Source organism: Bombus pyrosoma, linkage group LG16 (assembly GCF_014825855.1).
Source record: "Bombus pyrosoma isolate SC7728 linkage group LG16, ASM1482585v1, whole genome shotgun sequence".
NCBI classification, from domain to species: domain Eukaryota; kingdom Metazoa; phylum Arthropoda; class Insecta; order Hymenoptera; family Apidae; genus Bombus; species Bombus pyrosoma.
The window spans coordinates 5,357,935-5,374,426 of NC_057785.1; the positions used below are offsets into that span (position 1 = coordinate 5,357,935).

The 16,492-nt window shown below is 32.7% G+C and overlaps 1 protein-coding gene across 13 annotated transcripts; it reads right to left on the bottom strand.

Moving 5' to 3' along the window:
• Positions 1 to 19: 19 nt before the first annotated feature.
• On the bottom strand, positions 20 to 16,415 carry LOC122576716. Of its 13 annotated transcripts, none has more exons than XM_043747396.1 (10): positions 15,296 to 15,624; positions 14,765 to 15,113; positions 13,903 to 14,222; positions 12,296 to 12,373; positions 8,974 to 9,504; positions 8,840 to 8,901; positions 6,050 to 7,532; positions 5,709 to 5,903; positions 1,968 to 4,580; positions 20 to 1,272 (listed from the first exon to the last, which is right to left on the bottom strand). In XM_043747396.1, exons 7-10 carry the CDS (start codon positions 6,140 to 6,142, stop codon positions 1,252 to 1,254), a joined length of 2,922 nt encoding a protein of 973 aa, XP_043603331.1. In that variant the 5' UTR covers positions 6,143 to 7,532; positions 8,840 to 8,901; positions 8,974 to 9,504; positions 12,296 to 12,373; positions 13,903 to 14,222; positions 14,765 to 15,113; positions 15,296 to 15,624; the 3' UTR covers positions 20 to 1,251. The 13 variants fall into 13 exon arrangements, with proteins under 13 accessions (XP_043603331.1, XP_043603336.1, XP_043603326.1 ...); XM_043747401.1 differs by having other exon boundaries at positions 5,992 to 7,532; positions 8,796 to 8,901; XM_043747391.1 differs by lacking the exons at positions 6,050 to 7,532; positions 8,840 to 8,901; positions 8,974 to 9,504; positions 15,296 to 15,624 and adding an exon at positions 16,265 to 16,415.
• Between the last annotated feature and the right edge of the window lie 77 nt (positions 16,416 to 16,492).

A 16,492-nucleotide genomic window follows, 5' to 3' on the forward strand; every position in this document is an offset into this window, starting at 1 on the left:
AAATTTACCAATTTATCATGAGTTTTAAATGAAGAACTGAAAGTTAAATAATGCAAAGTTAGTTGGTTAGGTTAGAAAGTTCTACGGTCTGACTAGTTAATCAAGTTTCTACTGTACGATCATTATCTGTCTTTTTTCTCTCTTTTTTTAATGTAATGTAAAACGAACGTTGTACATATGTTTTACAGATCAACGAAGAAAATGAGCGGCACTGACCTTCTTTACAGATTATACATAAAACTATATATAAATAAAGAAATCTATATATAAATATAAATATTATATATATAAATATATATGTATGTATATGTATGTATGTGCGTATGGGTAAATTAATGCGCATCATCATCAGAAATCGATTTTGTCTCCTGGGCGGGGCTCCAGAATGTTTTAATTATTATTTTTAACTGTATCAGTATTTTCTGTATTTTTGTATCGACCCGACGAAATACGATGATTGTTAATATATATATATGTATATATATATATATATATATTGTTCGAGTAATTAAACAGGTACCGTCCAAGAATAAACATTGAATTATACCACTGTGCATTCCTTTTATCTATAGGTAGGTTTCATTAAAACGATAAAATAGGGAGCAATAAAAAATAATGTTCTTTATAATGAAAACAATATAATATATTCCATGTTACAGATAATTTAATAAAAGTACAAAAACTAATATTAATCTTAATCTAATTATGGAATTAATATATAATTAAGAAAAAGATAATAGTATCTTTGCTACAAAAGATACAATAATTGAAGTATACAAAAATATGAAATATTTTTAGTTAAAAAAATACAATAATTTGTGAGCGTATCATTTATTTTTCTAAAGTAAAAGAGATATTAGTCACAATTTTGTATTTAATTGAAATGAAATCAATTTATGCGGCTCTGAAATGCAACATAAAAAGATCAAGTACATTATTTTCTATAATTATATTATGTATCAGTCTTTACTACCTAAAGTATAATTAATCCAATAAAAAATCACAATTAAAGAAATTTGTTCTGTTAATCGATGTATGAGATATTTTTTAAATGATTTCGCATTCATAATAAATATAATACATTCTTCTATATTCTCATATTTACATTGCATTTATAATCGTAAAATTAATATTTGTAAATGAATAATAGGTACGATTTAGGGGAAAGCAAAAATTCTTTGCATTTGTTGAAGTTAATCTACGTTCCCCACAGTACTCTGAAGGATGGATGACGTCCACTGCCCAGTAACTTTATCGACTGTATATAAGTCCCTGTAGGTGGGAATTAAGAATTCACTTACAGTAGCCCCTGCTTGTCGTAAGAGGTGACTAATAGGGTGGGGGGAGTATTGTGCAAGGACGTTTAGTAGAAATCCGCACCCCACTATCATATAAATAAATTTCGATACTCATATATCAAAGCTTAAAGAAGACCGTCCGAAAATTGAGTCATGACTAGTTATAAAAAATCGACATGGAGGGACAAGAAAGTTATCATTCTACCCATGCGTGACATGTTATGAATGTCTCAGGTAAAGACAGAGACAGTTTACTCATTTCTGTCTATCTGTCTCGAATTTTGTTGCCTTCCCAGAACGATTCAGTTCAGTCACGATTCAATCTTTGGACGGTTTTCCCTAGCGAGTGTCGAGACCTGTTTATATGATCATCATGTCCCGCATTCCTTTTTCCTTCAGGAAGTAAAATTTTACAAAACAAAAAAGTAACTAGGAAATGAAATTAAGTACTTTAATTATTACAAATCACAGTAAACAATCATAAAGAAATTTGAGGTTACTTCAAAATTTAGAAATTTTATGATCTGCGGTAATAAATGGAATGTTTCAATTACCAAGAATTCCATTAAGCAATTATCACGAATTTAAGGTTATTCCAAAATTCCAAAACTTATGCTCAAAATTTCATTAACAAAAATATATAATAATGATTTACGCAAATTATTCCACCTTCGTTGCCGTCTGTTCATCATATTGGACAGAAGGTACCATGGGTGGCTTGAACCCGTATTCCATCTTGGACTGCCTGAAGTTTCCAGTGTTACCAATTTCCTGCCTCGTTCTTCTCAACGTAGTCTGAATATCCGGTGCTGAATACAGAGACTTGGATTGTATTGTAGTGGCAGTTTTCCTTGGCACTGGACCTACGTACTCGTCCTTAACCTTGTCCTTCTCCGATGTCCTTCCATAAGCCACTAAATTACCATTAGTTACTGAATAAGTCACCGAATGAGGATGTTGAACGCTGTATGACGCAAATTTCTTCGGCAATGAGTGTATCAATGGTTGCCTAGCATGAGGACGATTTAAGGCCAAATACCCTTGTCCATAAAACTGATTCGTCGAATTATAGTAACTTTGCTCATTATCAGTTCCATAAATTGACTCCACTGGTGTCTGGAAATTCTGCCTTACCGATTGCTGATAATTACCATCAGGCTGAATATTATAAATTGGGGCTGATTTTATATGTTTACTATTCTCCAAGGGATATGGTCTACCTTTCTCGATTTCTATCGAGTACGGTCTAGGTAGGAGCACAGGCTTCTCAATGACCTTCTCCACAGGCACTGGTACCGGTACAGGTTTCTCTACCACCTTCTCCACCGGAATTGAAACCGGTTGAGAAACCCTAAAGTGAATTGGTAAAGGTATGATGAACCTCTGGATGGCGAATGGTACTTTCTTCTCAATCACCTTCTCCACGTGGACAGGATATGGGATCCGTATCTGCTTCTCTACTACCCTGTCTATCGGTATGTGTACGGGGAACGGTTGGGGAATCGTTATCTGCTTCTCTATCACTTTCTCCACTGGGTATGGCACCTTTTTTTCAATCACGTCCACCGTCTGAGGCACATGGATGTTTTTCTCCACGGAATATGGCTGTGACATCGACATCAGGAGCCTCAATTCAGTCGGTGGTTCGCTGGTAACTTTGGTCAGCAGAATCTGAGGCGCTTCTTGAGTCACTTGCAGGTTCTCTAAATTAGTCAAACCTGAAAGACTCTCTATTCCCCTCGATGGTTGTGCAACAGCAGGGGCTGGCCCCTTTGGCAGCTCGTAGTTACTCAATTTAATTTTTGCTTCAGGAATTCCTTGCACTCTAGAGTGTGTTACCTGATCATATTGAGCGCCGTCTACTTGCCCCGTAACCCCGAAAATGGGTTTGACCTCTACTGGACGAGGCAAAGCCACGGTCTGGTCGACCTGGCCACTTCCTGCTGAATAAATAATGTCATTCTCATTCACATTATACTCATAACGACTATGTTCTTGGTTATTAATACTTTCGTCCAAGATCTCGTTGCTCCTGTATATATTAATCTGACTTTGTCTCTGATCCTTCGATTGACTCCTTCCTGGCTTTCTATAATCTTCCTGTGCATGCTGCTTTAATAATGGCAGCTGCTGGGCGCTAGGAATGAACTCCACAGGGTAGTGGATCTCCTGAATGGGGGCTGTATGGAATATTTCCACGGATTTTTGGATCTCAACCGACTGAACTGGCGAGTTTGTGGCTATCACCTCAGAAATTCGCTCTTGTTGCGATACCTGATCACTGTCGAAGCTCAAGTTCCTAGAAACTGGGGCGTCGCTTTGAACCAAACTTTGATTATCAATCTTGGTAACTTCTAGTGTCTCAGATTTGTTCTGGGGATATAGTTTTGTCAATGTGATTTGGTCATTGACTAAATTTAGATCTTGCCCAGCGTTCATCAAGGCAACACCAACCTGCAGAGGATTTAGGATAACAGGTGATGCCGCCAAATATCCATCTTCTGAAACTTTTGGTTTTACTGATTCCGTTACAGCTGTGGTTAGCTTTGAAACCTCGTTTTTATCAGTATAATCAGATGTGGTAGTGTAGGAGTATTTCTTCTGTCGTGGAAAGTCTGGAACTACTATTGGTCCAGAAAATTTGCCTAAAGAAACTGATACGATGGGAGCAGAAGTTGATGAAGAAGCATCCTTAATTATGGATAAACTGTTAGCACGATCTCCACCAGTTTCCTTCTGCTTCAAGGTTCTCTGAGACTCTGTGCTCTTCATCAGAGACGAAGGAAGTCGTTCCTTCGAAGACGTGTTTAGATTACTGTTTGAAATATTCAATTTTTTGGATACATAAGGACGAGCACTCTTTCTATACTGTTTTCTTTGATCCTCGGAAAACGATGAAACATCGAGAGGTTGTTTTACTCTGAATCGTCTGTGACTCTCGTTACTTCTTGGTCTGGATGAGGATGAGCTGCGTACTCGTTGTCCAAATTCGCCTATACTTTCAATATCTAGGTTTTCTTCTGGAATAGATTGATCTATGTCACTGGTGTTACTTTCTTGAGAGAAATATTTGCTAGTTGTGCTCGAATCTTGTAGAACTATTTCTTGAGATGGAATGTACTCCACTGTGACTGTCTCGTTAAATGTACTTTGACTGGTCCTTCCTAACCTCGCAATGGTATCGAGCGATTCGTTTAATATGTCTTCTGAAGAGCTTTTTGCTTTCAAAGGTAGGACATATGGTTGAACTAATTGTTTAGAAAATTGCTGTTGGGATTCATTCTGGAAAGATGTATATTATTATATTATTAAATATGTACAAAGTATATTGAGAGTATATACATATATAAATTGTTATTATTACTTGAAATAATGAAACACTAGAGAATGAATGATCAATGTTAAAATTATTATCAACACAAGAATACCAAAATAATGAACAAAAGAAATTAGATAAAAAAAAATTAATCCTACCTAGTAGTAAATATAATTTTCCAACATTCAAGTAAGTATTACAAATAATTAGATATATTTAGAAATATTAGATATTTTTACTGAAAGAACCGACGTGCATTCACGTGGTGTATGGTTGTTTACGCAAAAATAAACGTCAATGCATCTGGACAGCGTAATAATCGCTCCTGCAGACGTTTCCTTTTACGCTCGAGAGAAAGCGCATGTCAGAGGATTATTCGAGAATGGAAATGCGCGTGGAACTTGCAATATATATGAATTCCTGATGTTATAAATTATCTATATAAAGAGATGACGGTAACCTCGACTAACGTAATTTTTCTCACGTTTTTATTATTCGTTTACACGACTTCAATGACGCAAATATTCGATATGATTAGTCAGCGCTTCGTGTAGCATCGAAGGCGAATTATATACTTTCCATCAATCAGGAAGGGAAAGCGAGGAAATCCTTCTATTCCTTTAGTTCGCTCAAAAACCAATCCATTAGTTATAAATATAGTCGTTTAAACCAGTTAGACTATTTTAACATATTAATAAATCAACAAAATTTACTATTTTCACTAACAAATGTGATTAATGCAAGCTTTTGCTTGTGAATAAAGATAAATATTTTTTTGTGTTTTGCTTAAAGTTTAAAATAATAGTAGATTATTCTTTCAAAAATAGTTTTTGAATATAAATATAATTTTTATAAATTTTTATATTTTTATGACTATAATTAAAAAGAAAGTGAAATTTAAGTAAAAATTTGTCCTATCTACCAGATATTATAATAATGTTTGGATATTTCATATATTTTTGAGAAAAATAAATTTTTAGTGTTATATCTAGCATCAGGTGATAAAGTCTAATAATATTTCTAAAGTTAAATGATTTTCAGTTATCCAATTTGTGTAGGATCTTGTATCCAAAAATAAATTAATGTGTACCTACCACTTGATGAATTTCCTCTTTCTCATTAAGAAATTTCACAGTCAGCGTTTCTTCCTCTTCTTTAATAGCTTTGGCAATTTCAGAGGAATTGAAGATTCTCTCATGTTGATTTGTAAATTGTTGTTCGATATTTTCAGTTTCTTCTTCTTTCTGGCTATTGAGTAGATCTTGTTCATAGGCATGTTCAAAAAGTTTCTATAAATGAAAAAAATGTTATTAATAAATCATCAACCATCAAATGATCTATTAATTGACATTCCAATAATTGATTCTATACTACTACAGTATTATAATTCATAAAGCTCGAGATCCATCGATAATAGAAAATTCTGTAAAATAACGTTTTTAACTGTGTTTAGTTTCTTCCTGTTGGTTTGTTCGATACCATTTCTAAATTCTCCATTGATCGATATTTGAATAATCAATTCCTCCATTAATCAACGCTTTATTATATTGTCATTCAGGATAAACACTCGAAGAAGATAATGAAGAACCTTTTGAAATAATGTTTCCAATAGTGTTCAGATTTTTATGGTTCGGTTTCCTGTTGTTAAAAAAAGAATCATAGAAGGCACCGGTGTTTCAATAAGAGAAGCAATGCTCCGCGTTGTATAGACAGGCTGTACCAGTCATCAAGGCACGAGCCAGTGGGCGAGGCCGAGCGTCTGACCCAATTTGTTCCAAGTAGAAGTAGAAAACAGATCATGAAGAAGCTCTAGAAATGAAACTCACGACTCTCCGAGTGGGCAAACGAGAGTAGAAAATTGTCAAGTCGATGATTTTGGTAAAAATAAATAATAATTGGTGAAACTCTCTCGACTAATTGATAATTAATTCATTTTACTGTTAGTTACTACTTTTTACTACTAATAGAATGTGTCAAGTAATTTCAAAATAAATACTTTCATCAATGAAATTGCTAAATTTGGATGCTTGTGAAATTGATAATTAATTATGATTTTTGGAGTCCTTTGAGTATATTATAAAGGATTCAGAAGAAATAAAAATAAGTTGTCTTTTATAGGCTACGTATCTATCTATAGGAATTCCCTGTAGAATCATTGATAGAAACAAGATTTTATTTTAATATGTCCAATGTTTCTTTAGAAACTTTTATCACAAGAACAGAAAGGTACTCACAGAAAATTATGTAATTCTTTTGAAAAATTCATTTCTCTACTACAAACAGCCTTTTATGGATTGATGGAAAAGCAAAAAAAAAAAAAAGAAGAAATTTATGAAGAATACATTAAAATATAGAATAAATAAGGAATATTATAACTAAGAATCCTCTAAAGAATTCTTAGAAAACCAAAGATTCCATTTTCAAAAAAATCTAATGTTTCTTTAAAACATCGACTCACAGGAAACTATAAGATATTTTTGAAGAATTAGTGACACTTTTTGTGGACTATGGTAGATCGAAGACAGCCATAGGAGGTGCAGATCAGATTAGTGGGAATATAAGATACAAATTTTGCGTAAGTAGAGTATTATCGAGCAAGAGGAGGTTGAAAATAACGCAGCTGGCCAGGCGAGATGAGAGAAAGGTGGACGTTACGGTACCGACTACCGGTCTCCCTTTCTCCAGTACCATTCGAGCGAGAAGAAAGGCGAAACAGGAAAAGATGCGCGCTGCATTCTTGCAGCTCGCGCAAAAGAAAAACCAGTGAGAGTCGCGCACTGGCTCTGAATCTTATTAAAAGCAAGCTATTTTGGCTAGTCTCACATTAGAATGCACTTCCAATAGATTGTAGGAACCAGCTTCCTTTTTGTCATCATGTCTCCTTTCTTCATTCTATTACTCATTTATTTTCGAATAATCTGTAATATAATGTGTAATTGGTTAGTATAGTATTTTTACTTCACTCCTTGTTTAATAATGTTTGGTAAAATTTTATAATGTTAAACGTTACGATATAGCATGCACTATATACTATACCATATAAAATCGGGCTGGACAAATTTAATTGATTTGAATTTGAAATTAATGGTTTTTGCACTTCAGATCATATTTTTAAAAATTTTTAAGGTTTTAGACAATATAGTTGAGAAGTGTAATTAGTAATTACAAATACAATAGTCTAAAGTATAATGCTTGTTAAGTAGGAAAAAAATGTTCCTCTGTGATTCTTCCCTAATCACATTTAGAATAAAAGTATGATCCACCAAAATTACTAGGATAACCCATATAATATAACAATATTTAATTTGTTCAGAATAGTTGGTACATTCTGATGAATTCTTTAGAGAACTTGTCCGATAATTGCTGGAAATAACCACTGGAGAAATTCGCGACGTGGCTTGGGAACTGTTTGAGGTTTTTCTCCCTAAACGGAGAATCCCCGAATGGAGTCGACAATATCTTCACTTGCTCTGGATCTTTCAGAATATTGGAAATAATCGGTGAACGATGTTTTACAAGATGAAATCAGCATCGGTAAAAGAGAAATCACTAGATAAGACAGTAAAGAAAGATTGTCTTCTTATTTGCATGTTTTGTGCTGACTAAAATCATTCTCTCCAGTGAAAAAAAAAATGTTTTACTATTCCAACTTATAACTCAGAGAAGATAAATAATAGATTCCCTTTCATTTGGGATTGAAGAATGAGAGGTAAGCATTTTTTAATTAGAGAGGCTGTTATTATGGTGCAGCAACATGTACAGAATTGCCCTGCACTCTGTAACATTCTTTCAAGACACACGACCGACAAAGGGCAGCACTTTCACATTCTATGGCTCGTTGAAAAAAATGCAGAACTGGTGGAATGGTCAATGTCTTTGTCAAGGTCTCCGTAACTAGTGTATCAGCTTTGAGATATTTAACTTCTTATGGAAGCTAGTTCTAGTAAAAATTTCTTCAAGAATTTCGTTCCTAGTGGGAAATTTCATTAAAACTTGATTTGTTAGAGAAAAATTAATCATTACATTGTTAATGAAATATTTCTTCAGGAATTGTATCGCTAGGGAAAGAATCATTTAGAATCAATTTATATCCTAGTAAAATAGTATTATAGTTTTCGCTGCCCAGAGGATAATTTCTTTTTAAATTAGATGATTAATAAAAAATTTAATTATTGCGCTACCGATAGAACATTTCTTCAAGAATTAGATCATAGGGAAAAATTACTTTCTGAGTCGAATGATGACAGAAAGATTACTTTGGACATTAAATCACCAGTGAACAAATTCCTGAAACAAAAAACGGAGTTGTTTAAATTGGAGCAGAGAAGGTGTAAACAAATTTGCAGAAAGATTTGTTACCTCATGTGGGAGGAGGAGAAGAGAAAGAGAAAGGGAACGACCGGGATCGTTTACGTCGAATTTTTGACAGTAGGTGGGTCAACCCTGAACCAGCTTTCATCTGAAAGTGCGTGGAGAAAGTATTCGCAGTTTTTGCATGAGGAAATTCCTTTATGTGTGTGTGTGTATCCTCCAGAATAACCACTACATCGTATTTCTTGTAAATAACTGCTTGTTTATCTTAGAATCCTAAAATTTTGTAAAACCACTAATTTATATAAGTATCCACCACGTTTACTAAGTACTAACTACGCTTTTTAAATTTTCAAAAAAAAATAACGAAAATAAAATACTGATATAGGAGTGGAAGAGATTTTCTCCGAGATATTACTAAAAATATATTTTGCATTTCGCTCCAACTGTAATCGATGCAACGATTAATTACGATTTCTAGTAATTAACTGAGTAACGTTCCTTTCCTTATGAATCGGGTTGCGAACCCTAATTACAGGAGATTGCGTTTCACGTCGGGCAGAAGCTACTGCAGGTGACCTACAGAAGAGAAAGTAGAATAACTATGAAATAATGCTGCCCTTATCTCAGAAATTCAGTATATGCCGATAATTCAAAGTATGTACATTCATGAGTATGAGCCAAATAATCTCTAACAGAAATAAAAATTTCCAGAAAATCTAAATTACGATATGAAGATTAAATTCTGATAACTATATGAGTACTCTATAAACTATAAAAATTTAAAACATCTAACATCAGCGAATTATAATAAAATCCTGCATGATTCGCAGAATATTATTCATGGATTATGCAAATTAAGAATGGAAATTATAACATCACACGACATTTCGATAAATTCCACCAGGTCGCGATAGATTTATTACGATCTTAACGTAAAAATGTGTACAAGCATAAAGGCATACCTTCTTTAACAAAATTAAAAATAGACTCAACCATTTCATACTTGTTCCTGATAAGCGAACAAGAAACAAGCATTCTAGTCGTTTCTCGAAGCGTGTAATGACACGTTGGTTGCGGGTAAACGTTTCTGGGTAGAAGCACAGGGGGAAAGTGTAAGCTATACTTTGTTAGATGGACTTGTCGGAAGAGAATGAGACGCGAGTGAAATGACCTAGGCAGCATGCGAAGGTTAAGGACGACTTTCACCTAAAACTTGCGGATGAAGGTTGGCTGGAAGGCCATTCGACTGGACAATCAATAAACAAACAAGTAAAGACTATTTGAAATGTTGCTAAGATGAAATCTACAAGACTTGAATATTTCTATTTGTCCACAAGACTATTTTGTTCTTTCCATTAAAAATAGCAAATCATTATTTTATACATACGATTGAAAATGCAAAGTAATGATTACGTGCAAATTATATTTAAAAAATAAAGTGAGGTTAGGCATGTACTGCGACCCTTGTTTGACAATGTTTTATCTACAATTATCGAGTATTAGCTCGTACTTGATCAACTTGTAATTCTGAAACTCCTTACGTATAGCAATTTGATCAATTCTGCCTAATGAATCAATCTAAATTTGGTTTCCGTCCCATTCGAAATAATCCCTTCCTGCATCAATTGACTTACAAAATTCATTTGAGGTACAACAGAGCCAACCTGATCGTTATATCATTGTAGTAAGGGATTATTTTGAAGGAGACAGAAACCAAATTTAGATTGGTTCGTTAATAAATTTTGTATAAACTCAAAGATTAATTTTGTCCAATATAAATTTTGGAAAGATACATAAATGTACATATACATGATACATATGATACACATGATACAAATGATACATAATGTGTAATAAGAAATATCGAGCGATTCTGTACATAAAAATTAATTGAAAAAACCACCAAGATACATAGTTGTAGAAGTATGTTCAAGGCGTCGTCGAGACAGTACATGAAGTAGCACTCGAATGATGCCCGCAAGTAGATCGAGGTTAAAGATTTCTATGCCCGAAGGTTAAGGATGTCCCCGGATAGTGTCTATTGGTCCGCGGGGGTTACACGTGAAAGGTTCTTCTTCTGATTTACGTAAGGCAACGAAACTTGTTCTTTATTGTTTGTCCCGCGTCGAAAGTAACTTCCGCTCTAAGTTCGGTTCACTGTTGCATTCTCAAGGACAAGCGAATCGAGCTTCTCCGACTTATGGTTAGATTAAGAACCTTAGGTTAGGTTATGGAAACAGTACTAATTGATTGCGAGGATGATACACATATTAGTAACAAACAATGCTAATTTTCTTTTGTAGCAACCATTGTGCTTTTCTTCTGTTTAATGGTTTCCTGAATTTATAGGATTTGAATTAGGTTATGGAAATATTAGTAATAAATTCTCTGAAAGTAATATATCTATAGTCCTCATCGTTGAAAGATATTACAGAGAGGCTAGTAGAAACACATATATTTTCTTTGCTTAATAGCTTCGTCAATTTATGGAACTTGATTTAGGTTAACAAAGCACTAATAGTGAATTTTTTAAAAGATATTTAATAATCTTCATTTTCTTCAATAAAAAATATAGAGAATTTAATATAAGATTAATGTATCTTTTGTTTGCTTAAGTAAAGAATATATAGTGATAAAAAAAAAATTGACTTTTTAAAAAATACCCAGATAACCCTGAACCAATCTTTACTATAATCCTCAAGATAATTAATTTATCTAATGATCCTTTATCACCTCTCAACCAATAATTCTACTTGTGAATACCAATATTCATAAAATGAAATTGTTTACAATTGTTTCCTCATGATCAATGTGATGTCATAAAATTGATCACTGGTTCATCAAAATACTATTAGGGGGAATGATACTCTATACATTAACGTCATAGCAAAGCGACAGGAAGTCAAAACTTTCTAATCAACGTGGAAAGACAAGGATTATTAAAGGGGGATGGAAAATAAGTGGTTTGGTGAATTCCTCGAAGCAAACGTGCTAATACGACCTCGACACACCGTTTCTCCAGTATACCGATTGAGGTTTCTCTCTTGGATTGCATATAGCTGTTATCTAATCTGAACTTTTTTACTAGTCAGAAGAATCCCGCTTAATTTCCTGTTAAAATCCCTAATAATTTCCTTTCAGTTAAAGTCCTTTAGTTTAAATGTTAAAAAATATACATAGAAAAATTGTGTGGCAGATTTAGAAAAGAGAAAAATATAGAAATCTTCACCAACTAATTTGGAAGTTTAGAAGAGTGGAATGCAAATGGATCTGCAAACAGTAATCGGAGCTGGGAAAATGAAATCACTTGAGAAAAGATTTGCAAATCGTCGGCGTATTATGATACAGGAAAGTTCTTCGCGTTTACCTTTTCGTTGCTCCAGTTTCCATGGGAATCGGATTCCAATGTCGCTGTCACGGTTGTTATCCATATAACCGCAGCCACCTGTAAGAAAAAACAATTTGTTTCATCAATTTCTTCTTTCTCCTCTGCTACATTCACAATAAAAGAATACTACTACTATACTAAAACTAAAAAAGCAAAAAGGATACAATAATATAAAAATAAATACTAATCAGTAGATTGTGGGTTTTTGTGTAAACTCGTATTTTTATAAACCTAATTAAATACATAGAGACTATTATGCCTATGGAGTATAATACTTTGGATATTTTGCGTATTATGTGCATTTCGTGCATTTTTGCAATTTTAAATTTCACCCGAATATATAAAACTCCGCAGTCTACTGATAAGTAATGATAATACAAGAGAATCGGCAAAGTAATAAAAGTATGATAAACTTTATACTCTTAAATCATAGAGACTTATCCTTTTTTATTTTAATAAGGAAAAAAAAGATAAAATACTAGAAGTGGAGAATTTGCAAAGCATTAAGTATATAGAATTTTGCAACCATTAAATTCTATTTCTCTCCATACTTCTATACAATATAACCAAAATTATAGTCAGCCAATTTCCTGTTTCCATTAAATTCATCGATTTCGCACTTAATGGCAAAGATTATCATAATCATCAGCGTTTTCTGGGCTTCCTGATCTCGAGCAATATTTTTACTAGACACAAAAATAATTAGTTTTTAATGGAACGTTTAAAAAAATATACAGGGATATAGTTGAATGAAGATGGCTTTGTCACTGGGAAAAATTGTGTCAGTCACAATGCATAACGTGAAGATAATATTACTTCTTCGGTAACAATGATAAAAATATTTATATGTATTCTATATATAACTTATTAACATAGTAAACACGTTAGTATCGTTATTTCAAGTTTACTTTCGATTCTTCATTGAAGATTTAATTACTTTCTAACTGTTGCACATACATTAACTATAAATAGTTCTGGCAGTCGTAATGGGTTTAAAAATTTCATGAGCAGATGTTAAATCAAATTTCTGAATAAATAAGAAAACGTTTACGCGGGAATTTAACTAATTATATTGTAAAAAGTCTTACTTTTATTTGTTTTACAATAACAAAATTCATGAAATTTACTTAAAATAATTTGCTATAAGTTACAAGGAAATGTTAAATTAAATTTGCGAATATAGAAACTTTTTAAACAAATAACATAAGTATATAAATATTAAATTTCTTAATTTTAATTTTCATTAACAAGTTCCGATTATACTATACCATCTGTGTTCTTACAATTTTACCATAGTCTTTTTCCAAAATTCACTCAACAATTTTACTAAAAAGCATTTTATTTTCAAACAAATTTTCAAAGTTGAAAACGTTAATTGAAACACACGTAGAGAGAACAGAAGTTCATAAATGCTCAATCTTTTAATTTTAACTTTCATTTAAAAATTCCCACTCTGTTATACTATTTGTATTTTCGCAATTTTTATAATTTCTTCGATATTCGTTCAGCATTCTTGCTAAAAAAATATTCGCTATCTTTTACGCAAGAGAAATTGAAAGAGTTAAATGAAAAAAAAAGACACTTACGAAATAAAGGAGATTCATGTCTTTTGTGTGTCGATTAGCGAGTCGTTGAACAGTAGTTCCTGCGCGTACTGCCCTCCCTAGACTTCCAGGATGTTCTTCTCTATTCTCTTATACGGCTGCCAATCCTCTGGAACCTCGATCCGATGCACGCACTCCGGAAAGAAATAGTGTACTACTTCGCCCCGACGCGATACACTTGACTTAACTGGTAGCTCCAGTTATCCCCACGCATCAAAGGAGTTCGAAGAGAGCTACGGTCACCTTTAAAGATCTCTTGACCAGCATCAGATACACACACTGGTCGACATCGATATTCCGTTCTGTAGAACACGATTTAACCAGGAAATAAAATAAAAATGGCTATTATTACTAGACTGCAGATTTTTATGCAAATTCATATTGTTATAAACATAACTAAAGGAATGAAATTTAAATAGAAACTTTCGTCTACCAAATATCATAATTAATTATTAAACTCTATTTTGGATATTTACATATTACATGCATTCCGTGCATTTTTACGCCCCTAAATTTCCCATAAGTGCATAAAAATCCACAGTTTAATTACTACACTCCGCAACGAAATATTAAGACAATCTTGAACTTCTAAAGATGATGATATGTACGAAGATTTTATGCATAGGTGTACAAATAATGTCTTTTTTCTGGTAACTTGCGACAAAGCGGCAGCTGTTCAAGTTATCTTCTAGAAATGATATTTGTTTATGTGAAAAACAGGCGGAATAAAGTAGTAGGACATGCTTAATATATGGGATAAATGATTCACAAGAAAGCACAGGAACAAATTTAAACATTTGTAATCTACTTGTTAAATACGGTCAAATAAAATATGATTACATACCGTATAGTCACTTGAAATATCGTTATTCAGATGATGGTATGCGACTGCTTTACAAGACTACCGTCAGAAGTAGAAATGTCTCATATGTAACTATATTTAATTTTGTTGGCGATTCGCGCGCGAAATGCCGTGGAGGGAGGAAAAATTATCGAATGAAAGGTCGAGAAAGTGACATTGATGGAACCAGCAAATTCCTCGTGATTCTGCGATTTTCCTTTCTTCTTCTACCAGTTATGATTGCAATTAATAGCCGAGTTCTTGACCAAGCGTTAAAAACACATAGAAGAAACGGAAAGTTTGCCATTCTCTCGTTGCACCGAACTCACTACATTATTCGTATAAAAATATTCTAAAAATAAAATAACAAATTATTAAATGACAAAATCTGGAAACTCCTTGAAAACATTTATAATGCATCAAAGTATAGTAAATGTATTTGTAAATTCTATATCAATTATAGTAATATAAATTACATTATAATTACTAGTATGTAATAGTTATTAATTATACTAACTACTAAATTATACTAACTAGAAATGAAACATTTCGCAATACAAGTAGCTGAATTTACGAATAAAAGACCCTATCAACATATATTTTATATACATAACCTAACAATGAAATTTTGTAACATTTTATTTCCATAAAAATAACCTTTCTATAGAATCTACTAATATATGTATAATTTGTATCTAATTCTAATTGAAAGCAAACATGATAGTCACATGAAATGATTAGAATAAATTAACGGAGCATATCTTGCAAAAGAACCGAGCAGGAATAAATTATTTTTTTTTTTTGGAGCAGTTTCGCCCAACGACGTATGATACTTTTTTCTACAGTTTATCACTGAGTAGGCAATAAATAGTCTTGCCTTAGTTATTCGATTCCACTGCTTACTTTCGACTACCTTTCACTAGTGTGTATTCCTATTCGTCTCATTAAAACAAACAGAAACTGCGTTCAGTAGCATCCATCGTCAATATACACTTTCAACATCTTTACGAAAACAATAATACAAAAAGAGAATAGAGAGAATAGGATTCTAAGAGAGGGAATAGTAAAATGTTACAATTTGATCTTTCCCTGGTTCAATATTTGAAAAATTACATAACGAATTTTTTGTATACCAGTTATAACAGTAAAATGTACTATTATGAGATAAGATTAACATAGAACTAGTTCTGGCATTGTTATGCTAATATCTGTTGCATGTATATTAATTGGTACTCCTAGAACTAGAATCGATCTCCAAATTCGATCGGTACTCATCATTAACGTATTTTGTAAATCGAACTATAGTTTTGTGATACTTATAGTACATCAGTAAAGTATGCTTAACTACAATCGTTCGATTTTAGGTAATTAAAAATTGCAGATTTCCAAGTTTAAATTCGTGTTCACTAATTCATAGCTTTTAAAATTATGAAGTATATGTATATGAATATACATCCTTTTTCCCTCTTTTTATATTGCTGCTTAACGTATTCTGTGTCTTACCTTATTGGTAATGCAGACCCCTACAGAAATTACTATTCTTCTGAGCATTATTAGACTAATCAATTCTAATAAATCGCTAATAAAATAATGAAAGTAAATAACAAATTACTATTATTATCAATATAAAATATAATGAAATTTTTAATTCATAATCGACTGTTATCCTTATCGATTATTAAGTTTATGGCAGTTCGATCTTAGCCACCGAAATTTCAACATTATCGATAG

Excerpts from the sequence above, each read along its gene's own strand:
- LOC122576716 (XM_043747391.1), bottom strand. Across the intron at positions 4,581-5,708 it reads AAGAGGAAATTCATCAAGTG|AATGAATCCCAACAGCAATT; the intron begins GTAGGTACACAT and ends ACATCTTTCCAG. Across the intron at positions 1,273-1,967 it reads ATGAACAGACGGCAACGAAG|GGACTTATATACAGTCGATA; the intron begins GTGGAATAATTT and ends TCCCACCTACAG.